Source organism: Mixophyes fleayi, chromosome 3 (assembly GCF_038048845.1).
Source record: "Mixophyes fleayi isolate aMixFle1 chromosome 3, aMixFle1.hap1, whole genome shotgun sequence".
NCBI lineage: Eukaryota > Metazoa > Chordata > Amphibia > Anura > Limnodynastidae > Mixophyes > Mixophyes fleayi.
In genome coordinates this window covers 63,092,870-63,118,670 of record NC_134404.1, presented here as the reverse complement: position 1 = coordinate 63,118,670, position 25,801 = coordinate 63,092,870, and the positions used below count along the sequence as shown (strand labels likewise).

The 25,801-nt window shown below is 40.2% G+C and overlaps 1 protein-coding gene across 1 annotated transcript in view; it reads left to right on the top strand.

Annotated features, from left to right (window-relative positions):
- LOC142143600 (kyphoscoliosis peptidase-like) overlaps window positions 1-25,801 on the top strand; it is a 52,543-nt gene that overhangs the window by 13,780 nt on the left and 12,962 nt on the right. The window contains exons 3-6 of the mRNA XM_075201570.1: window positions 15,233-15,268; window positions 16,494-16,576; window positions 18,933-19,041; window positions 21,609-21,726. Of these exons, the coding sequence (XP_075057671.1) occupies window positions 15,233-15,268; window positions 16,494-16,576; window positions 18,933-19,041; window positions 21,609-21,726 (346 nt within the window). The remainder of the gene's footprint in view (window positions 1-15,232; window positions 15,269-16,493; window positions 16,577-18,932; window positions 19,042-21,608; window positions 21,727-25,801) is intronic.

The window sequence follows — 25,801 nt, the reverse complement described above, 5'->3', positions numbered from 1 at the left end:
AGAGCCTGGCAGTGGGATCACATGGACAGAGGTCCTGATACAAATTAGTACTTAATTAGCCCACAGGCTTACCTATTCCTGCACCTGCGCCCGGCTGTCCCCAGCCGCCGGGACGCGGCGCTGCTGTAGTTAGCGTCCGGCCGTTGCCTAGGCAACGGTCGGGTAAATCCCGGAAGTGACGTCCCGGTCATCATAGCGACGGTCGAGACGCCTGCAGACAGGAGGTGAGAGTCGCTGCGGTGCCCGTGGCTGCCGCGACTGCTAACACACACAGCTTTTAAAGGCAAGTACTCCCCAAACAATAGCAGCTATTTAACACCTAGGGAATCACCTGACACAAGTTGGATAGGGAGGGGAGCTACAATAAGTGTGTGATCACAAAACCCATTTTTAACAAAAGTAAAAGTATAATATAATATATAAAATGCATCAGTAAGAGAATACTAGTTGGAAAATCATAGCAATCATAGACACAGCAATTGTGGGAGTGAATAAATAAATCAAATAAAAACAATAATTTCAATATAGAAAGTAAAGTGAACAATGTCATCTAGACATATATACTATACTCTATCTTAAACCATTTATACCAAAATTGATTGGATGATTTACAATAATTATAACTATGACCTATGCTCACCCATTGGGACTCAATAGAGAAATAGAACAAAATCCATAAAACTGAAACAATTTATTAGATAGTTGTAAAAACTGGTTTATCTGAAATACCAAATAGTGATATGAGCACAGATCTGCCATTCTAGACGATTTGAAACTCTCACTTTGCATACATCATAAAAAAATATTTTAATATTCAAAGTGAAACTAAATTGTAATGATAGTTATAATGCTGGTTGAAATACCTACAGTTATACATCAATTAATACTACCTATGCTTTAATATGAATTAGTTTTTTTCAGGGTAAATGTAATACTTATCACTAATAAAAGATGTGTTTAACCATGTGTGTGCTGTCCCATGGTTTTATTCACATATATACCATAAGAATAAAGAATATATGAAAAAGAAAATTGATATATATATATATATATATATATATATATATATATATTCCTTTTCCTTGAACTTGCATTTATCCACCAATATCTGAAATTCACAATCATAGTAATGAATCGTGCTACAATTTAACTTTTCATTTAAATTGATTACGATAAAATAGGATATGATAGAGGTTACTAGAGATAAGTAAAATAGCACTTGCATTCAATGCCTTGAAATGATTAGTGGCAATAATGACTCACATAATCCCTTCTGTGCCATAAATGTAATATTTTACCTATTGTAGCAGTAAAATTCAGGTTCATATAATTATTATTCAGATGGGAAACACATGATTGGACATAATTCTCTTCACCTTCCCAAGAGTTATATTATCAACATACTTCAAACATCAAACCTACACAGAGCAAGTCTCCATATAAATGTGTTAAAATATTTCATGTACAAATTGACATACATGGGATGTATTAGTACATACTAGAGATGGTCACTGACCCCCGTGTTTTGGTTTTGGATTCGGTTTTGGATCTGGATTACCGTCGTGTTTTGGTTTTGGTTTTGCAAAACCGCCATTGCGTGTTTTGGTTTTGGTTTTGGTTTTGTTTGGTTTTGTTTTGCTATTTTTTTGGAAAATCCATGTTTTTGGGCCTAAATTAACCCAATTTAGTGCTCCAACTGTTTTAGAGACAAGTAATCTAATTGTTGAGGTAATAAATCATCCAAAAAAACAGTTTAATTCTTCGTTGGTAGGCCTATTCTACACACAAAACAGATTGTCTTCCTCTCCATCTATGCATATTGGCAATGCAGCCATCGTCTTTGAATGTATATTACACCCTACACTTATAGTTAAATATGTAAAGAAATGGAAAAAGCCAGTTTGGTTTCTGTCTCTCAAGGCCCCCCTCCACTTGTATAAAATACCAAAAAATTCAGCCATTATAGACTGTACAATATTAATTGACATGGAGAAAGCCAGTTTGGTTTCTGTCTCTCTAGGCCCCCCTCCACTTGTATAAAATACTAAAAAATTCAGCCATTATAGACTGTACAATATTAATTGACATGGAGAAAGACAGTTTGGGGTCACTCTGTCTCTCTAGGCCCCCCTCAACTTGTATAAAATACAAAAAAATTCAGCCATTATAGACTGTACAATATTAATTGACATGGAAAAAGCCAGTTTGGTTTCTGTCTCTCTAGGCCCCCCTCCACTTGTATAAAATACCCAAAAATTCAGCCATTATAGACTGTACAATATTATGAAAAATGGACAAAGCCAGTTTAGGGTCACTCTGTCTATGACACCCTACCCTTAAGGATAAATTGCCCTAACAGCAGCCTTTCAAGATGGTATGTGATATGGAAATGCCACAAGTCCCTTTCCTCTTTGGGGGTAGATTGCACCCTACACTTACATAGAAAGTTTTAAAAAGATGTTATCGGCATCATCTTCAGCTTAATCCTCACCCTCATCAGTGTGTACGTCATCATCACAGACTATCAATTCATCGCCGCTTGAATCCGCCATTAGAGAACAGTCAGTGCTTGGATGTCTTGGATGGTGAAGGCCTTCCTCGTGGAAGATGTAGTTCATTTTTATAAACATCATTTTCTCCACATTTTTGGGAAGTAACCTTCTACGGCGATCACTGACTAAGTTCCCTGCTGTGCTGAACACTCGTTCAGAGTACACACTGGAGGGTGGGCAGCTTAGGTATTGCAAAGCAAGTTTGTACATGGGTTTCCAAATGGCCTGCTTTTCTTCCCAGTAAGGAAAGGGACTGTCTGACATTTCCATATCAACTACCTCCTGAAAGTAATCCTCCACCATCCTTTGCATGTTTATACTCATATTGGATGGAGTTATGGGCAAAGTGACACATTTTTTTGAAAAATCCTTCAAACCAGCCCAGATGTTAAATTGTTCTGGTCTGCCCCCTGTGTCTTCCCTGCTTCTTTTTTGGAAATTTAATTTTTTACGAGCAACAGCTTGAGAAAGTGAAGGAGGACACGTCGTCAAGCCGAGGCCCAGTTCAGCGGCCAACTTGCTGAGCAGTAGCTCCTTGCAAAAGTTCACATCTCGCTCATTTACAAGTAAAGACTCAATGTAGGTTTTAAACCTTGGATCAAGCACAGTGGCCAAAACGTACTGATCCGAGTTCAAGATCTTAATAACTCGAGGATCATTGTGAAGCGAATTAAGTACTTGATCGACAAGGCCAACATACTTTGCTGAATTGCTTGCTTTCAGCTCCTCCTTCATTTTCTCAAGCTGCTTTTCCAATAGTCTAATTAAAGGAATGACTTGGCTCAAACTAGCAGAGTCTGCACTGACCTCACATGTCACAACTTCAAATGGTTTCAGCACCTTGCACAGCACTGAAAGGATTCCCCACTGTGCAAGAGTGAAATACATCCCCCCTCCTTTCCCAATGTCATGACTTGTGCAATATGCTTGGATGGCTTTGCGCTGTTCCTCCATCCTCTGAAGCATGTACAGGGTGGAATTCCACCGAGTTACCACCTCTTGCTTAAGTTGGTGGCAGGGCAAGTTAAACTGCTCTTGGAGCTGCTGTAATCCCCTACATGCTGTGGCTGAATGCCTGAAATGGCCTGAAATTTTACAGGCCACCGAAAGCATCTCCTGAACCTCACGGTTATTTCGTAGGAAGCTCTGCACCACCAAGTTGATGGTGTGAGCAAAACAGGGAATATGTTGGAAATCACCCAGCTGTAATGCTCGCACTATATTGTTGGCGTTATCTGAAATGACATACCCTGGGGAGAGTCCGAGTGGTATAAGCCACGCATCAATCACATCTCTCAGTTTGCGTAACAAATTGTCAGCCGTATGCCTGTTAGTGAAGCCGGTGATACAAAGAGTGGCCTGCCTGTGACAAATGTTACGTAGTGGTGTACATGCTGCTGCTGTTCCTGCTGGTGAAGGTGAATGACCAACCCAGTGGGCTGTCACAGTCATATAGTCTTTGGTTTGGCCACATCCACTTGTCCACATATCTGTGGTTAAGTGAACAGTGGGCAGAATGGCATTTTTCAGCGCAATCTCTACATTTGTACACACTTTTTGGTATAGTTGTGGAATAGCTTTACGGGAGAAATGGTGTCGCGATGGAATTCTGTAACGCGGACACAAAACCTCAATTAACTGTGAAAAACCAGCTGCGTTTATTGTGGAGATTGGACGCAGATCTAACACTAACATTGCAGCCATGGCGTCTGTGATTCGCTTGGCGACTGGGTGACTGCTGTCATATTTGCTTCCCCTCGCAAATGATTGTTTCACAGTTAATTGCTGAAATGTAGGACTGCTCATTTTATTAACCTGCCTCTGGGATGACGATTCACCCCCAGCAGCAGCAACAGCAGCAGCAGGACTAACGCTTTCTTCAGAGGAATCAATAATAGTGCCGGAGTCATCCAGCCTTAAGTGGGATGCCGGGCTAACTCCGAGCGCTACTGAGGATATTGATGAGGATGGTGTGGTGGGTGTATTTTGTAGCCGTCGGTATGTCGGTGAGCGGAGGGTCTTAGCTGATGAGGGAGTGCTTGTATTCTTTTGGGAAGAACTTTCAGCTTTTTCCAACACTTTGCCATGAACTCTCGTTAAATGGCGTAACATAGACGAGGTTCCAAGATGGTTAAGGTCCCTCCCTCGACTGACTGTGGCTTGACATACACTACAAATGGCTATACAATTGTTGTCTGGATTTGGGTAGAAATAATTCCACACATAAGAAGTGGATTTTTTTGTTTTATGCCCAGGCATGACAATGGCCTTTTTCTTGTAACGTGCCAGAACTGCTGCCACTGGTGCAGGACTTACACAAACAACCTCATCCTCATCAACATCCTCATTAGCGCCCTCGTCGCCTACACAAATCTCCCCCTCATCCTCTTCTAATTCCAAAGTGGCATCCTCAATTTGGGTATCACCGGCTACACTCGGGCTATTAAGGCACACATCAGCAGAATGCTCATGATTAGACATCCCACTGTTGGATGGACTCTCCACAGGGATTGTTGTCATTTGTGAATCAGAGCAAATATTCTCCTGTAATGCCTCACTGTTATCTTGCAGCTCGGCTTTGACGCGTAACAGTAGTTGTGCACCAATTGTAGGCTGGGTAACTTTTTGGGATCTGCCACTAATAGCCAAAGGTGAAGGCCTCATTCTCTCTTTGCCACTGCGTGTGTAGAATGGCATGCTTGCAATTTTTTTTTTATCGTCACTTAACTTTTGCTCAGTTACACTTCTTTTTCGCTTCAATACAGTATATTTTTTTTTGGTTTTTGTTTTTTGCACTAATTTGAAAACACTCTGTTGTTTGACATCGCCTTGGCCAGATGACGTACTGGGAACACTAACATCAGGACTGGTGACAGAACCTGGTTGCTCATTCAGATCATATGTGGACTGCTTTGAATCCATTCTGAGCGCAAACCACTGGGGAGTGCTAAAAATTATTTAGTAGATACTGCTGACAGTTATGACTTTTGACAGCCAGAAATATTAATGCACAATTAGGGAGGACACCCCAAAAGCACTGAAGAGTGCTAAAAATGATTTAGTAGATACTGCTGACAGATATGACTTTTGACAGCCAGAAATATTAATGCACAATTAGGGAGGACACCCCAAAAGCACTGAGGAGTGCTAAAAATTATTTAGTAGATACTGCTGACAGATATGACTTTTGACAGCCAGAAATATTAATGCACAATTAGGGAGGACACCCCAAAAGCACTGAGGTGTGCTAAAAATTATTTAGTAGATACTGCTGACAGAAATGACTTTTGACAGCCAGAAATATTAATGCACAATTAGGGAGGACACCCCAAAAGCACTGAGGAGTGCTAAAAATTATTTAGTAGATACTGCTGACAGATATGACTTTTGACAGCCAGAAATATTAATGCACAATTAGGGAGGACACCCCAAAAGCACTGAGGAGTGCTAAAAATTATTTAGTAGATACTGCTGACAGATATGACTTTTGACAGCCAGAAATATTAATGCACAATTAGGGAGGACACCCCAAAAGCACTGAGGAGTGCTAAAAATTATTTAGTAGATACTGCTGACAGATATGACTTTTGACAGCCAGAAATATTAATGCACAATTAGGGAGGACACCCCAAAAGCACTGAGGAGTGCTAAAAATTATTTAGTAGATACTGCTGACAGATATGACTTTTGACAGCCAGAAATATTAATGCACAATTAGGGAGGACACCCCAAAAGCACTGAGGAGTGCTAAAAATTATTTAGTAGATACTGCTGACAGATATGACTTTTGACAGCCAGAAATATTAATGCACAATTAGGGAGGACACCCCAAAAGCACTGAGGAGTGCTAAAAATTATTTAGTAGATACTGCTGACAGATATGACTTTTGACAGCCAGAAATATTTATGCACAATTATGGGGGACACCCCAAAAGCGCTGGGGAGTGCCAAATATGAAGAAAAAATAATAAACCTCTACCCTCCTCTCTGCACTAGCGATTTTGGTTAGAGCAATTGCAAGAACAATATTGTATTCTCTGTCCCTGCTCTAATTAGCCTATGACTACACCCTGCTCTCTCCCTCTGTCAAATGGCGATGGATTGCTGTGGAGGCGTGTATTTATAAAGTTGAAGTATCGCGAGAACCGAGCCCCGAGATCCGACGACGTCACAATGACGTTTGGCCTCGATTTGGATTCGGAATGGGCGGGAGAGTACCGAGCTGCTCAGCTCGGTACTCGGATACCCAAAGTTCGGGTGGGTTCGGTTCTCGGAGAACCGGACCCGCCCATCTCTAGTACATACCATACTTTATGCATTCCAATATAAAATGGCTTGTGAGATAGGCTTATATGGATTATTGTTCAAAACATGTGAAACCGCTCAATCATCCAAATCATGTGGAATGGACTTACATATTGATGAAACATCATATGCAATAAAATAATATTCCATACAATATGTCTTAGAGGAAACCGTCCAGGCTGACCACATATCTGTGGAGACGATGATCCAAAAATTGAGACTAATTTGCAGTGATTAAGAATTGATCCCAGAGATGATGGGCCTCTCTATCCTTATAGAGGACAAGGATCCTTACAAGGATTTTTATAAAATTTGGGTTTCTATTGACAGATGAAAGACTACTAACAGTTCCTAAAATCAGTTCCTAACAGACTAGTAATAGTTGCTAGAATCTCCCATACTCAGGGCCGGTGCTAGGGTCCGTGGCGCCCTAGGCACATTTTCAAAATCGGCGCCCCCACCCTGCACACTTACAAAATAGTGTGTAAGTGTGCAGGGTGGGGGCGCCGATTTTGAAAGTGTGCGTCTTTTCTTACCTTAACTTGCCTCCTCTCTGCTCCGTCTGCTCCCCTCCACTCACTGACACTGTCGGGCCGTGATGATGATATCACGGCCCGACAGTGTCAGTGAGTGGAGTGGAGGAGACGGAGCAGAGAGGCGGCGGTGGTGACCAATAGTCCCTCCCCCCCTCCCTGTGGATGTATCTGAAGCTGTACTCGCGGCCGTGAAAGGTATGGTCAGCGGTCGCTGCACAGTTTTAAAGGAATTTTTAATCTGTGGCGCCCTCCAGGCGCCCTCCAGAGCCCATACTTCATCTTGGGCTCAAGCACTGAGCTTTGCAGCTTCTAGTCTCTGGAACTAACTGCCTCATACAGTACACAGGACCCAATCTAGAAATCTTTAATCTGCAAATATATAGCGCTTTGAGTCTTATTTGGAGAAACGTGTTATATAAATAAAGTGATTATAACATGTTTGGCTCATCAATTTGTAGAAAGGCTTGTTAGGTCTTGTATGGCTTGTATGGAAAGTTCACTTTACAATTCCATAAAGTTTATCAATACATGTCGGGATGGGATCTAAATGAAATATTTAATAATCATTTTGATTTGTGAATATTCATGGAATTTCTTTAATATATTCAGTGCGATCTTACACAACAACTCCCCTTCCCTTTTCTCCAATGACTGTTTAATAAAATATTGCATTGGCCCTTAGATAAGGTAAAATAATGATCTAGGTTTACCAGTAATCAAGGTTAGTGTTAAATATTCACTAAATATTTCTACTTCAAAACCACCCTCATTCTGACTCCCATGTATACATTCACTTGAATCTCCTATTACTACTGAGGCAGTATGGTCATTAGCAATGTTGCCATCAGTAATTGGGGGGCCCAGTACAGATGAAACCAGCAGTCCACCCCCTCCCTTCTTCCTTATGTAACACCCTTTTTACAGGCTCCTGTGGGAATTGGTGTATGTGATGGCGTGGGTGTAAGATTTCTGCTCACCTCTCATATTAAGAACAGTGCCTCCATCCAAATCTTGTCAAGTTACTTCTGGGGAGTGCTCAGGACCACAAACACCAAGGGGAGAGACATGGGAGACACCTACACTATAATTATGACCACAAACACGAAAAACACTTCTTACACAAGAATGGTGTAGAAGCCATCCAGGCACATTTATTGATGACATGAGGCTGGGCAGCAACATTTTTCTATGTTGTATAGCAAATATATACTTTTAACATGAAATAATGACAGGGCATCAAATAATACAACATACAATAATAAAGACAATGATTACTTGAACAGTATAAAGCTAACAGTTTGCATATCAACTCAGATGATTTCCCTTGCACAACTTCAACTGGAATCTAAATACTAGACTCTCCCCAGGTTTATATTGCATTTGACTAGGTTCATGGCTTGAATATAGTATTCTCTCCCTACAGCAGGTCTTCTCTTAGCAGTTTAACTCTACACACAGGTTATGTAATAATTTCACAGTATTTTACACAGTTCCCAACTCACTATACCACACTCAAACTCTTTAAACATGTAAATACACAATAACACTCTTAGCTCTCTTGTTGGTGCATCCTGGTGACCTTTGATCCTCCTTTGCTTCCTTTATGCATATGCCTAAACGAGGCAGATAGTTCTTGAGTTGAACACAGTAATTTATATAGGTGCCATTGAATAGCGACCTCTTACATCCCTGGTGATCCAGTTATCACTCTTCCCTAGAAACAATAACACAGTTTGACGCTCACAGTCTATGCAGATGAACAACTTGAATTTGAACACAGGCACTTGAAAAAATGATGTGCAATCACACAAAGCAGGTGACAGGATAAAACACTTGACTCTTGAATAAATTCAACTACAGATTTTCAAAGCAAATAGCACAAATGTCTCTGTAATCTCAAAATGCTCCTCATAGGCTGAATTGTATTCACACAAAATGGAGGTTAACAAACTCACTTCTTTCTGTTCAGTAGCTTTATTTTCCTTGTAGACCTACAACTTCTGACAGCAGTAGCAAATTGTTAGCTCAGCAAACATCTATATCCCTTGAACAAGGTCAAATTCAGTGTATCAAACCTAACCACCCTCTCCTCAAGCTCTATAGTCCTTGCAAAAAATATCTCAGTCCAGCACTAGCAAAAGGGAATAATACAAATCCACATCTCTGTGACTCTCCACACTATCCCTTTACTCTTCACTTTAAGGGTAGTATCTCAAACGACCAGCAAATAAGCTATACTTATCTAGAATTCCTCCACTCCAAAGCTCATTGTTTGAACTTTCTTTCAATGGCTGTTTTTTTCCACTCTGTCCCAAATGCTCTTTCTCTGTTCACAGTTTCTCTTTCCCACTGCTTTACTGTTATCTCTCTCTGCTTCAGCTCTGTCTTGTCTCCTTTCACACACTCAGTGTCTCCCTCACTCAACTCCTCTGTCACTTCCCTTTTATCTTTCAGATGTCTCCTCACAGACTCTGATGCTGCGTCTTTTACTTGTCACATTTAACTTCTCACACCCCCAATTTTTCACTTAATCATTAATCTCAGGAATGAACAGTATACATAATTTTCACAGCTTTTGTTAAATGCTCTTCAAAAGAACTCCCCCATAAACAATGTAAAGCAAATGCCCTTCCTGTTGGAGTCCCTCAGGGCTCTGTTCTCGGCCCCCTTCTTTTCTCACTGTACACCACTTCCCTCATCTTTTCCTTTGATCTCCAGTACCACCTCTATGCCGATGACATTCAACTCTACATCTCTTCTCGTGAGCCTACCCACCCTCTCCTCTCTCATTTTTCTGACTGCCTTTTTCCATCTCCTCCTGGATGTCTTCATGTTTTCTCCTAATCAACATGGCTAAAACTGAATTCATAGTTTTCCCTCATTCTAAATCTTCTCCCCACCGGGATCTATCTATCACCATTAATAACACCACCATCTCTCCTGTTCCCCAACTCCGCCGCCTGGGTGTCACCCTCGATTACTCCTTCTCTTTTGCCACCCACATTCAATCTCTTGCCCAATCCTGTCACATCCAACTAGGAAATATTGCCCGCATCCAGCCCTTCCTCTCTCAGGATGCCACCCAAACCATTATCCACGCTCTCATTATTTCCCCTCTCAATTTCTGCAACCTTCTCCTCACCTATCTCGTCCCCCCTTCCCTCTATACGCAATGCGGCTTAAAGACTTATATTTCTCTCACACCGCTCTTCCTCTGCCCACCCTCTCTACCTTGCTTTCACTGGCTTCCTTTTCCCTACAGAATCCTCTTTAAACTCCTCACTGTCACCTACAAGGCCGTCTCCTATTCCACTGCTCCTTATATTGTTAGCCTCCTCTCCATCCACACTCCTGCCCACTCCCTGAGTTCAGATAATGACCATTGCCTCTACTCCCCCCTGATCACCTCTTTCCAAGTCAGAATTCAAGACCTCTCCCGTGCTGCCATTCTCCGCTGAAACGACCTCCCTCTATCTGTCTGTCCCCTAATCTCAGCACCTTCAAACGGGTTCTCAAAACCCATCTATTCATAAAGGCCTACCAGCCATCCACCTTACCATCTCCTTCCTTGTTCTCCTCACCTCCCACTTCCCTGTATCCTCTTGTGCTTGATCCCCTCCACTGACTCCTCTTGTGCCTGCTGTCTGTTTCCCCTTCCCTTAGTATGTAAGCTCTTATGAGCAGGGCCCTCTTCCCTTCTGTCTCAATACCATTTCTTCTTCTCCTACATTCCTACATCACTGTACTTGCTATGCTTGGAGCTATTGAAGTCTTGGTAATATTTGTTTTACTATGTACTGTTGTACACTGTTTAGTATACTGTTTGTACTGTATGTATTATGTATTTTGTACGGCGCTGCGGAAACCTTGTGGCGCCATATAAATAAAGAATAATAATTATGTCCCCATGTTGAACGGCAATGCTCCCAGACTGATTATGCTTCTGTCACAACACAGTGGACATCTGCCTTCTTTACCTATAACATAGCAGAGCCTACACAAGTTGTCACACCAGAATAGTCATGTCAAAATAATTCTTTCTACATTGGGCATCAGAATATTCATATCAATCACCCACTCCCATATTTTTTATAGACTAGGAGCCAGAATAGTCCTATAAACCCCACCCCTATATTTTCTATACATTGGATGCTAGAGTAGTCAAATCAAAACCCCTATTACCCATTCTCTTATATTAATCATCAATTTGGAACCAGAATAGACAATTTACCTCTCCCTTTGTATGTTGTTAATATATTTGGCACCAGGTTTCCTAAGGCACTCCTCCAGTACATTACTTACAGGCTCCTTTCCTTGTTTTTCCCTCTACTATTGGTTTTTCCTCTTCTCTTGCCTCTGCTGGTACTGGCAGCTCCTGCCGGTTCCTCTCCAAAGCAGAGTCCTAATTTCACATGGGTGACACCTGTCTCCAACACCTTCTCTCCCCAATTTCTACACTCTCCTCCCCTGATATGTCAGTTTCTCATTTTCACCATACCCTAGCTACTGCCCTTGATCAAGTGGCTCCAGCGACTCTTCATACTCTGCATAGACTTCGTTGTCAACCAGGGCACACTAAAGTAACACAAAATATACAAAAGCTTTCTCGTAAATCAGAACGTTACTGGCACAAATCTTGTACCTCTAATGATTTCAGCGAAAATACTGCTATTTACAACTCCTATCGAAATGCTCAGGACACTGCTAAACAAGTATACTTCCAATCTCCCATCTATGCTCAAGCTTCTAAATCCAAAAATGCCTTTTTTAACACATTTAAATCTCTTCTCAAATCTCCCACCCCAAACTCTCCAACTAACATCAGTGTCCAGGATCTTGCCTCTTATTTCAAGGACAAGATTGATAATATCAGAGTTGAATTGGTATCATCTCCCTCTACTAGCTCAATTCCTTCCCAGCATCCTCTGACACCCTCTCTTCATTTGATCCCACAAATGAAGAGGAAGTTTCTACTCTCTTCTTATCTTCCTACTCTACATCTTGTCCTCTTGATCCCATACCCTCACAAATTGGTAGGTCCTTGTCTCGTGTGCTCATTCCACCTCTAACTAAAATTTGTAATCTATCTCTCTCTCTACTGGTATATTTCCATCACTATTCAAGCAAGCAGTGATTACTCCTATTCTAAAAAAAACAAAATTCTGACCCTAACTCTCTCTCATATTACCGTCACATCTCTCAGCTCCCATGCAACTCCAAACTTCTTGAGAGAATTGCCTACACTTGCCTCACATTTTCTTTCGCAAACAACCTATTGGATCCTTTTCAATCATTCTTTCACTCTCAACACTCCACAGAGACTGCGCTGACCAAGTTTGTCAATGATGTGATCACAGCTAAAAGTAAAGGTGATTACTCTCTTCTAATTCTCCTGGATCTCTCAGCTGCATTCAACACTGTTGACCACTCTCTCCTCATACAGACACTACAAACCCTAGGTCTTCAAGACACTGTCCTATCCTGGTTCTCATCCTACCTATCTAATTACTCTTTCAGTGTTAATTTATCTGAAACAACCTCCACTCCGCTTCTTTTATCAGTTGGAGTACCACAAGGCTCAGTCCTAGATCCTCTCTGTCTATACCACTTCTTTTGGAAAACTAGTAAGCTCCTTTGGATTTCAGTATCATCTTTATGCGGATATTTATCTATCCTCTCCTGATCTTTCACCATCTGTGCTGTCTCGCGTTACTGAGTGTCTTTCTGCCATTTCATCTTGGATGTTCTCTCGCCAACTCAAACTCAACCTTTCAAAAACAGAATTAATAATATTCCCACCCAACAATAGAAGCTTCCCGCCTGACATTTCTATTTATGTTGGCAACATGACCATAAATCCCATGCCGCAAGACCGCTGCCTAGGTGTAATCCTTGACTCGCAAATATCCTTTGTTCCCCACATCAACTCTATATTTACATCGTGCTGCATACATCTAAAAAACATTTCCAGAATACGTACAATTCTCACACAAGAAACTGCAAAAACTTTAATTCATGCACTCATCATCTCCCGCATCAACTATTGTAATTCCCTCCTTACTGGTCTCCCAAAATCAGACTCAAGCCCCTACAATCTATTTTGCACGCAGCGGCTAGATTGATTTTCCTTGCAAATCGTTTTATCATCTGCTGAGTCACTCTGTCAGTCTCTACATTGGTTGCTTGTTTCTCAAAGAATTCAATATAAAATTCTTCTACTAACATACAAGGCCATCAACAACATTGCCCCAAAAAACACCTCCTCACTTCTCTCAAAATATCTCCCAACTAGACACCTCCGTTCTGCACAAGATCTGCGTCTCTCTTCCTCTCGGTTACAGGACTTTTTTCAGGCTGCACCCACTTTGTGGAATTCCCTCCCTCGCACCACAAGACGTTCCTCTAGTCTTCAAACCTTCAAGCGTTCTCTGAAAACCCACCTCTTCAGACAAGCTTATAATATTCCTCTACCACCATCTTAATCTCCCTAGGTTACTCTATTACCACACTCTACACAGCTAACACAAGACAACAACCCTCTGACCAACATAGTTGTGTGGCTGAGCAAACAGTCCACTAAATACTTTGTAACCTTTGCATTCTAGCTGAACAAATGTTCAATATCATGTAGCACTTACCCATGTGTATCAAACCATTGTCCCATATATTGTAAGCTTGTGAGCAGGGCCCTCTTACCTCTCTTTATGTATGTATTACCCAGTATTGTTTTATCACTGTTTGTAAAAACCCATCTGTTCATCAAGGCCTTGTAAAGTGCTACGGAATCTGAATCTGATTGATGATGATGATGGGTGGTGCATCAGGGCAAAGAGCAGGGCACTGGGGACAGGTGCAGCCTTTGGTATGGCCCTGCACCTGAGAGAAGGGGATATGGGGATATGTACCCCCTGTATATCCCCTTAATCACCCTCTAAGCCTTGTTGAGGCTCTCTGTGTGGTGGGTCATCCATGCTGGGTGTGGGCCCATATAGATTCAAGTGGGCCTGGCAGGGAGGTCATGGTGGGCCCTCTTGTCATTCCAGACCTCATAGTGTTACCCGCGTACCCCATTGATGGTTGGCCCTAATCATTAGAGAAAGCATTCATATACTATTACCACCACCACTGCAGGGGGTTCTGCCTTTATTGGGCTCAGAGGTGAGGGTGGCTCTTCATTGAAGCCCTCCACGCAAACAGAACCATACTGTGCATGCGCTGGCCCCTGCACATGCCTAAAAGATCAGAGCAGGGTCATTGGGACAGTGAATGGGTATAGCTGGGCCCTCCCCAATATTTTGCTATGGGGTCCTGCGATGCAGTGTCTCACTCTTGCTCAGAAAGTTTAAAACTCTTGTTTCAGCACACGTATGAGTCATGTTCTAAAGACCCAGTCTCTAAAGCAGTACCTCAAAGTACTGGCATTACCCATAAGTTTACTTCACTGAATAAAAATGACCTATTTGCATCAAATGAGGACACATTTCTTTTGTGTTCTTTGCAAAGTATTTATTATGAAAAAATGTTGTGTCATTACAGTAATGGCCTACTTGCATATTATACCTAGGGAGAATGTTAAAAGGTTGAATTAGTGTATCTGATTTATATGGAATGAATGTGTGACATGGATAAATATAGAGACGCAGAGTGGAGATTGGCTGACAGAGAAAAAGTGTACAACAAAAACTTAAAAGCAAAAAAATAAACCTGGACCTCAAGATCATATACTGTAAGATATGATAAAAGGGAGAAATCACTTACAGAATAATGTAAAGTGACTGTCTAGATGGGTATATGAATATATGAGATATATTTAACATGACAATGTTTTCTTGGTTTCAGATCGCAAAGAGAGTTATAAAGCTGATGCAAAATTTGGTAGGAACACACTTATTTTTATGTGCATTATTGTAATCGTCTAACTCTCAATAGCAATGCTAATGCCACTGGTCTTGATTCCTATTTAACTGATGTAGCATGGTAATTTTAAAGTGATGTTTATAATATTGGAAAGTTGCATACAGACCATTTTTCTTCTGATGAAATACATTGGACGACGTTCCTTAAGGTTCACACTATATAACACAAAATCTAGAGTACCCAATTCTCTATAATATATTCATTAGCTGATTTTAAACCATTATACTGCACAATATCTGCACATATTTTTTTTCTTTTTAGTACAAAAATAAGTAAATAAAAATAATTAATTTGGAAAATTACACTATATTAGTTAAGTATTTATATAAAATAACTTTCAAATTAGTGTGTTAAACAAACGTTTATAAAGTATGAAACTTGTAGAGTAAGACACTAACAATTACAACATCAGATACTATAATATTCAGAACAAGTTAATATCTAAAAGTCTGGACTAGAATGTAATGAAGAAGCTAAAATAAAGTAAAAATAACTGAAGGAAAACACTCACCAGACCGTTTATATTAAATATAAATATATTTTTTTAAAAAAAGATTAGTTTACTAATCTTGACTCACATCCACACCTCTGCTTCCCAGTGTATAATGCAGCCTCATCCTAAACCTGTAAAATATACTGTCCAATGAAAATCCCCCTTTTGTACAGTGACCATTCCTTTGCAGAGGCACCTGGACCCTTTGCACAGAAAACCTCCCTATAGTACAGAATCCACATTCTGGATACTTCTTACTCTGTATATTTCACTTTTCTAAATTCTCTTTTGGTTGTTAAATATTATGTTTAACACTACAAAATAGGCGGTAAATTGTGACTTTCCTTTTCTCTTCCAATCCTTTCGTATTGCAATACTAGTTCTCCACCTTGATTGAAAGATTGATGCTGACATTTGTTAGGGTAAAATTGATGCATGTATTTTATTAAATCCGACGTAACTAAACTAGGAAATGTACTGAAACCAGGTCCAGCAGTAAGAATAGGCTCATTATAATTTTCAACTAAACTAAGCCCTTATTCTGGCAATGCAAATCTATATCCAGTTTCTAAATAATTATTTACACAAACTTGTAAGATGAAGTTTCCTAATTATATATGATAAATATGACTGCTTAATTTCATCATGATGTTTTCAGTAATGAAATTACTATATCCTTTTACTACATAGAATATCCCTGGGACGGATCTAATATGAAGTCTCTAACGATCAACCTAAAGACGTTTGAGAAATTGGATGATTTTGCTTCAAAGGTACAAAGTGAATTTTCTTAGTCTAGGATTGTGTGACGAGAAATCACTCTTAGCTAATTACTACTAGGTACAGGGCCAGCTTTAGGGGGATGCCCAAGCACAGGGCCTGTGCTTAATGGCTTTGGAGGTCCCATCAGCCCTAGAGAACCTCTGGTACTTGGTAATACCACAGACCCACTATAATAAAAACAAATACAGAGCCATGTCTTTCTCTTTAAGCATCTGTTTAAGGAAGAGGGACAGAGGAGAGAGAACTAGAGAGTAGGGGGTTAGAGAGAGAACCAAACAGGGCTGGAGAGAAGAGAGATCCAGAGAGCATCAGAGAGATTTTGAGAGGCGGGTGAGCCAGAAGAGGATGGTGAGGAGAGAAAACCAAAGAGAGAGAAACTGTGAGGGGGAGAGAAGACAGAACCAGGGTGAGAGAGAAAAGGAGAGGTTGGGGGAGAAAAGAGAGCCAGAGAGGAAGGGAAGGAAAAAAAAAACATGGAAAACTTAGGAGAAAGGAAAGAGAGAGAACCATAGGGATTGATGTGAGAGCCATGAAGAGGGATAAACTATGAGGGGAGGTGAGAGAGGGGACAACTGCAATATCAGTAGCTATGGATCCTCTATGGGTATTCGGGCACACAAAAGATATTGCACAATTGGGGGTTGGGGGTGGATTCCCTGGTTGCCACGGGGTGGCCCCTTTGTTGGAGAGCAAGAGGCAGCTAATCACAAGGCTGCCTGTTTCTGAGTGGTGTGGGGGTTGCACTTACTGAGGCTCTCATGAGAGTGCTGCAGTTTGACGGAGGTCAGCAGTGCTCAACACAACAGGTAGGAACAATTTATTTTTAACAGGGGACGTGATAATAGGATATGTGACAACAGAGGCCCGACAGGAGATATGTGACAACAGACTCAACAGGGGATATGTGACAACAAGGGATATGTGACAACAGGGGATATGTGACAACAGGGATATGTGATAACAGGGGATATGTGATATATGTGACAACAGGGAATATGTGACAACAAGGGATATGTGACAACAGGGGATATGTGACAACAGGGATATGTAATAACAGGGGATATGTGATATATGTGATAACAGGGGATATGTGACAACAAGGGATATGTGACAACAGGGGATATGTGACAACAGGGATACGTGATAACAGGGGATATGTGATATATGTGACAACAGGGAATTCTGGGGTAGTCAAGAGAGAGAGAGATACTATAGACAGTGTTTTATGTTTATTTACATAGATTCAGGTTTAATTTCTTTTCTTTATTAATCAACCATTGTTTGTATTTTTGTCTTCAATGGTTAATAAAATAACATTTACCTTTCAACTATCTCAATTCCATCAGGATAGTCCTGATTAGAGGGGAATATCCTGATAAGCCAGGAGCTTGTCCCAGCATGAGGGACAGCTGGGATGTATTTTTAGAATGGGAGCGCTATGCTCCATCTCCTATTATGCCCTTTGTTTCCCCGTTGGTCTAGTGGGATTGGAAGTGGGGCAGATGCAGAACGTCCAAAATGCGCTTCTGCTTATACCGGACACCCAAAACTGTGCTCTACATAACATAAGCTCCTCAAAGCGTCCAGTGACTGGAGCTCCCCAGATATAATAGGAGCCTGTACCCACAACATACACTGCTGCACGCACGTGCAGCATACTAAAGTGGTTCCATCTGTATATATGTACCTGAATGCAGTAAACTGCATAAGAGTGTATACTGTATAAACTGTATGAATCTGTCTGCTGTACTACACAACTGTCTACCACCTGTGAGTACCTGCATCAACTCTGTTTGTTACCAAGCTCAATAAACAGCAACCTGTTTAAGTTAAAAGCGTTTGTGGCTTCACATCCACCAAACACCGCTTACACCTTTCACAACATCAAAAGTATAGCCAATACATATTTCCACTTTTCACTTTACATACATGCTATGTGAACCAGTTAGTGGTGCACTCTTTATGTAAGGGAAGATGGGAGGGACAAGTAGGTGGATGGGGTGAAGTGCAGGCTATGCCCTCCATGGTGCTGACCATGCCCACACACAACTGGCCACACCCACACATCACTGGCCACTCCTCCGGCGGGACAGCACTTCTCATAATAGGCCCTTAATAATTTTTAGCCTCAGGCTTATATGGCCCTTAATCTGGACTGGGTCCTATAAACACAAATAGTTGAATCCATAAAAGGTGCAAATGCAATTTAAGTATTTTCCATTTTTTTGAACACAGGATTAAGTAGAAAATTCTTGATTCAGCATTTTTTATATTTTGCAATTAGAAGGGTTTACACCTTGTGTTGTGATTATTTCTGATTGTACTTCTTTGTATGCTCCATAACAGCATGACACCAAAGGAACACTGGAACAGTTAGTGAAGGAACTTATACATGATGCTAACACAGACTTGAAGAAAACAAGAGTTATCTGGATATGGATATGTTATCATATAGGTAGGTCTAATATAATAATGTGGAATGACAAGGTAGTAAAATAGTTTTATTTAATTTACAACATAATAAAAATAGTGAGCTATATTTGATTTTTTTTTAAGTGCAACATTTTAGCTGAACACTGATGGAATCTTTATAGGCTGAAACATTGGATTTTTAGCAAAGTTTGATACAGAACATTTATTGAAGAACAGTTAGGGGTCTATTCACTACAGTTACTGGCAGTTAAAGCAGGAGAAATCAGAGATTACTCTTGCCTTAACCTGTTTAATGCTGGTAACTGCAGTACCCATAGAATTCTATGGGGACTGTGATGTGACCCAATTTAACAAGTAGTGAAAAGCAAAGCTCAAACACTAAGGCCATCTCAAGATGGTGTTAGCTTACCTTAGCCACTCATATGCAATAGCCACACAGTGTCAGAGCCTCCATTCGCTGGCAGTGTCAGGCCTAGTTAGTCTGTCCGGGATGCAGTATGCAGCGATACAAAATTATTCTTACTCCCACCTACTGGCCACCAGTGTTAAATATTATTTAATGTTTTTATCACTGCTTATTATGCCATAAAAATTACTTATATCCACATTTAAACATAAATTATTGTCTGAGCAGCTGAGCGATACTTAGCTGTCACACCAATACTGGCCCATGTGCTATGGAACTGATCGATACACCTATATTATCATGTCCAGATGTCAAATCATGTTGAATAGATGTTATATCCTTTTTCTGTATACAGTGTAATTGAGTTATATTATGTTGTCCAGTGGTCACGTTGGGTCTTGTTCCATGTCTGTATAGTGTGCCATAGAATTGGGTTATGATGATGTCCATTGATCAGGTCATGTTGGTCAAGAATTGTGTCCCCTATCTGAATACAGTGTATTTGAATTCTGTTATTATCATGGACAGTAGTATTGTCATGTTGTATAGTATAGTGTACACTATTCCCTGAATGGTGTGTAATTATTAGATCCCCTAGTGCACACCAACCAGTCTTGTCACTGAACATCATGCATGCCTTTAGCTTCAATGCACAGCCGTGTCTAGGTGGAGGGAGCAGTAGCCTCAGCTGTCTCTGTGTGAATTCACCATCAGACTACTGGGTCTTCTTTATACACTTGCTATTAGAATATGGCTTTACTGTGTATAAATGCCACCAGAATGTATATACTAGTCAGCAGAAAGGGTCATTGTGAATGGAGTATGCTTTGTATATTTGTCCCCAGGACATGGTTTGCTTTGTACACTTGTAGAATGGTGTCTACTTTGTATATTTACCACCAAAATAGGGTCTGCTTTATATACATGCCACCAGATTGGGAACTGTTCCGATGTCTAGTGACTCTCATGATTAATTTAAGTAAAAAGTGAGGCTAAACCAAGCAGCATTTTGGTCAAATGGAAATATTTATTTTATTGAATGAGGTAGGAGGTAGGACTTGGTGTGACTTTTCCACAGTGAGCCTATGGAGAGATCTCTGCCTCTCCGCACACTGAGGTTAACCTTCTATATGTGTGTGTAAGTAGAGATGCGCACATTGATCAAGAAGTATTACGGTGCTCATCGGCAACACATCTTGTAAAAGGGAGAGAACGGTAATGTCTCCTTCAGCAAATTTAGGGTGACACAGCATTTAATTATTGGTAAATATCAGCCCAAGGAATAATAGAATACTTATCGGGTTTAGGGAGAGAAATATACCTACAATATCCGTTATGGAGATTAACAATAGGAATATATTATAAACAGTTATTAGAAAAATAGGAAAATATGTGCTAAATGGATAATGTTGGCTGACAAATTCTATCCCCCTATGAGTAAAACCATACTTACATGATAATGACACATTTTTGAAGTAGAGGAAAGAGATGTGGTTTACAATTTTTAATATATTAGGTGGATGATGTAATAGTCTCCTAGGTATTTGGTAGGGTGGGATATATAAAAACCCATACTAAATCATAAGTAAGTCATATAGTATTACAAACAATTGCTCCTAATTAAGAGTTAAAATCATAGAAGGCACAAATATATATAAATGACAATTATACCAAATGTAAAATACATGACGGGGATATAAATGAATGCCCTTCCTTTAGAAAATAATAGGAAAACAATAACAGACCAGGAGCAATGCATATTGTAAATATAAGAGATTTATAGGATAACTATATGACACCCAAACAGAATTGGTGAGGAGGATGTGTAACATTTCTTTTTCTTTTATTTAAAGGACAATATGCTTTGAAAATGCAAGATAAATATAAGGTTGAGTGCACACATACCAAACTGCTGTTGCAATTTATCCCATTTGTCTCATGCAGTCAACACCGCAGTAATCTACATGAGGAGGGATTGTGGTGTCTATGATAACAAAACATCCTACATGGAACCCAAATAATATCAGATATCTTCAATTGTTGTAACAGAAAACTAGAACCTTTTCATAGATAGTTCTGTATTTAAATAGTCACTGTGTATGTATAGCCACCAGCATTTGTTTCTGTGCGCTTCATAGCATCCAAAGTCATAATTTAATTCTAGGATATTTATTTGTATGCAGAGTTCGATCTTCAAGGATATATAAATCCAGCTCTGAGATCTTCTGACCCAGATGTCATTCTTCGTACAAGAAAGGGAGTCTGTGCTGGATATGCCTCATTGTTTCAGCGTATGTGCAGGTAACATAAATAGCTTGAGACATCACCATCATAATTAGATGTGTGTTACCTTCACTTATGTAAATCATCATAGAGTTATTTCAAAATGAGTCATGTGGTTTTAATTTGTTAATATAGGAAACAATGTTTACTATTTTCTACGTATTATGAACGGCCTATCTAGTGAAAACAAATCAAATGTAATCTGGGTCAATCAAATAAGTTAGGTACATATTGAGCGTATTTGTTAAAACCTCTGCAAAAAGCTTGATGTCTGTGCTTAGCAGGGAAATTTGGCTGGCACATTTGGTTGGGTCTTTGTTAAGTTTGAGTATTACAATAAAGTTGGATCTGGTGGAGCCAGGGTGGAGTTTCCCTCCTCTCAAATATAGTTGATATTCGTGGCTAAGTGTGAAATCAAATATATGCAAAGGTTTTCTAGTAAGACATTGTGAAGCCATCATGGCCAGGGCCTGGAGGATTTCTGGTATTTGATTGTATTAGAATTATTTGATAGTAATTAGAATGTAAGCTCTCTCACGAGCAGTATTCTTCCTACCCTTTTTTTCATGTCTGCATTTACTTTGTCTACCTTGTATGTCTCATTTTTCTCTATTTTCTTGTTTCCCCTACTGTGGCTCCTCACAAATCTACTATAATTTTAGTAACCTCCTCTTCTGTTATCTCTGTGTTAAGTTAACGAATGTATTGATTTTTATGGAGTTTGCATCCATCTAAATATTACTGAATAGCAGAAGAGTTTGCAGGTAAGGAGGAATTATATTGATTTTATAAACAGAGTCATGACATTGGCAAAATGTTTTATTTATTACTCCTTGGTCATAGTTAGGATTTCCTTTTTTGCTCCTCATGGCCATGATGGCCAGTGCAGCTATTTTTTCCCAGCACTGTATTTGCCTTGTTACTTTTTTGTAGAAAGTCTGATTGAGCCATCAGGGTTTTTTTAGTATTTTTCTGCCAAGATTGACTGAATCTCTCCACGTAGTATCAAAATTAAATAAGTTCAGTGATAACTTTTAGGTGTCTGCTCAAGGTGTTGTAACAAAGAGAGTCTAGTTTTAACTTTTGATAGTTGCATATCTGAAAACTGCTTTGTGGCCTTTACATACAGCGGACAAGTGTTACATTTAGGTCAAAGTATTCTTGTGTTTTGAAAGATATGTGTTATTTAAATTTTGGGATTTTAAGTAGTTTCATTTAGTCTCCAAGATGTGTGACTTCTTGTGTTATGCAAAAGGCCAAATGATTCCCTCAAAGCATGTCATGTCAGAATTGTGAAAAGAATCTGAAGAGATATGTATAAGTATGTGTAATCTTTTGATGGCTGTTGGGTTAGCTGCCCTACATGAGTCAAATAAAACAACCCCAGCCATATGCCTAGGGTCCAATCTGCCTAGGTCTGCTGAAAGTAAAGTGTTAAAATCACCTCCCACTAGGAGAATGACCTTTTATAACTTATGGTATTCTGCAAAAAAAATATTTTAAAGAAACTTTCTTGGCCAGAGTTAGGCACTAGACATTAGGTAATGCAATAGTCTGTAGTCATACCTTTCTCACAAGTATAATGAAACAGCCCTCAGTCACCTGGAAGGGCACTATTCTATGGTTCATGATGGCCACTCCATTTTTTTTTGTAGATTGTTTCTTAATTATGTTGTGTTGGAGGGACAATTTTTGGGGTGTTAACACTCTTAGTAGGGATTGAGTTTAATTTTAAAGACGGTTGCTTCAAGGAGGGAATACTAGAACAATTAGTTGAGGGGATATGTGTCAATTGTTAGACCTAGAGCTGTGTGTCTCTAGAAAAGAGTACTCAGGAGGGTTGAAAGAGAGATAAGGTAAATATTTGGAAAAAAGTGGGATCAATGAACCTCAAATAAAGTGATCACTGCTGGATTGATTACTGCTGTTGACCCTATAGAGGGGGTATCATTATTATAATTATTAATTTTTATTTATAGGACGCCACTAGGTGTCCGTAGCACCGTACAGGGACAAACGATTACAATACAAGGTGAGACAGCACGGTACAGTAAACAATAAGCACAGTAACTCAGTAAGCTCAAAGCACAGCTACAGAGGGGGGGGAGTGGAGAGGGAAGATCCGCATATGACGGAGCCCAAGAGGGAGGGCATGGATGATAGGGAGACCCCTAGAGGGGTGAGGAGGGAGCGAGAGGGGTCGGAGGGAGAGGGTCCTCGAGGAGGAGGACTAGGTAGCTGGAGAGCAGAGTTAGAAGTGGTGGAAACAGGAGGAGAGGGTAGAGTGTATTGGTCAGATTACAAAAGTAACAGACCAGCTAGACTCAGTGTTTGGGAGTGCAGAGGTATATCAGTGGAAATTAATATTATCTAGTCTCTATTTTCAAAAATTCCACTTCATGTGTCTGAGTGTGTGTCTGTGGGGAGGGGGGGGTTTGAATAAACCTGCAAGGGGTCCACCTATGACTATAAACATTCCCTCTTAATGCTCTTGTAACTTCTTCAAGCTCCTGGGGTTTACTGATTGTCAAGGCAGCAATATCTTTAGATATCTGGATTTTATACTCTGTAAAGAAGATGTAAGGGAGATTCCTACATGTTGTTGCAATTCTGTCCTTAACTTTAAATAAAAAGAAAACTTCAGAAATATCTCTTGGAGGCTCTGAGTCTGTAGGATTTGGGTGAACTGTCCTATGTGCCCATTTAATCTGAAGATTTTGGTCTGTTAACCTGGGAGCAATGAATTGAAATAGATTAAAAGGGATAACTCAAGGCTCCTTGAGTCAACTTGGATCCCTTTTCACAAGTTCCGAATCCTGAGGTTGTTTCTTCTGTCTCTGTTTTGAATTTTGCCTCTTAAAAATGTAACTTCCTTTTGCAGATACTCATTTTCTTGTGTGGCTTCATTTAAGTTTTGAGTTGGAATATATTTTGTTTTCCTCAGCTGCTATTCTTTTTGCTAATTCAGTAATATTACTTCTGAGGGCTCCAGACAACGTTTGAAGTTTGGCGGTGAATGAGTTTTTAGTTCAATCATCTTAGCTTGTAGGTTGCTTTTTGAGGTTAGTGAGTCGCTGGGTTCTGTAGAACATTCTACAGCTGCTTCAGGAAAAGGTGGAGGGGAGAGATGTGCATTTTGGGTTTCTTGGCGTGTGAGGTATTAGATATCTCCTATGAGAACCCCTTTTTTGCTTTTGGAGGGACTTCTTTTTTCTTGATGAGCAATGAGGTTCCACTAAATATTTGTATAATAATGCAGATTCCAGGTTGTTTGAAGAGGATGGTTTTATGTTAAACAGAAGTGCAGTGAGTTTGAAATACTGAGTACAGGGTGAGCTCTGTGTAACAGAATAATAGTTATTTCTAGTGTCCACCAGAGGGTTACAAGTAGTAAGAGAGATGAGCATAAGAGCTGTTTTCAAGTATGAACCCTAGATGGCGCTTTCAGAACAGGAAATAATAGGTAGTGTTCTACTTCAATGGCAGATTAATTTTTCTCTGTGTCAGTATAATTATTAGGTTTGTATAAGTTTTATTGAGCAATCCAATTGAGTGTGGTGGTAATATCGTCAGCATGCGTGCTGTAAATCTCCAGCTCCACCGCATCCCAAAGGTGCTCTGCTGGATTGACATCTGGTGACTGTGGAGGCCATTGGAGTGCACTGAACTCATTGTCATGTTTGTGGAACCAGCTTGAGATGATGCGTGCTTATTGATATGGTGCATTATTGTGCTGGAAGCAGCCATTAGAAAATGGGTTGACTGTGGCCATAAAAGGATGTGCACGGTAAGCAACAACACTCAGGTAGGCTGTGGCTTTAAAACAACGCTCAACTGTTATTAATGGGCTTAATGTATTCCAAGAAAACATTCCCCACACCATTACACGACCACCACCAGCCTGCACCGTTGACACAACGCAGGATGGAACCTGCCTTATTTATGCCAAATTTTGATCCCTACCATCTGCATGGCACAGCAGAAATGGAGACTTGTCAGACAAGGCAACATTTTTCCGAACTTTAACTGTACAGTTTTTGGTGAGCTTCAGTTTCGGGTTGGGTACTACATTCCAAGGCCGTAAATGCCGTCA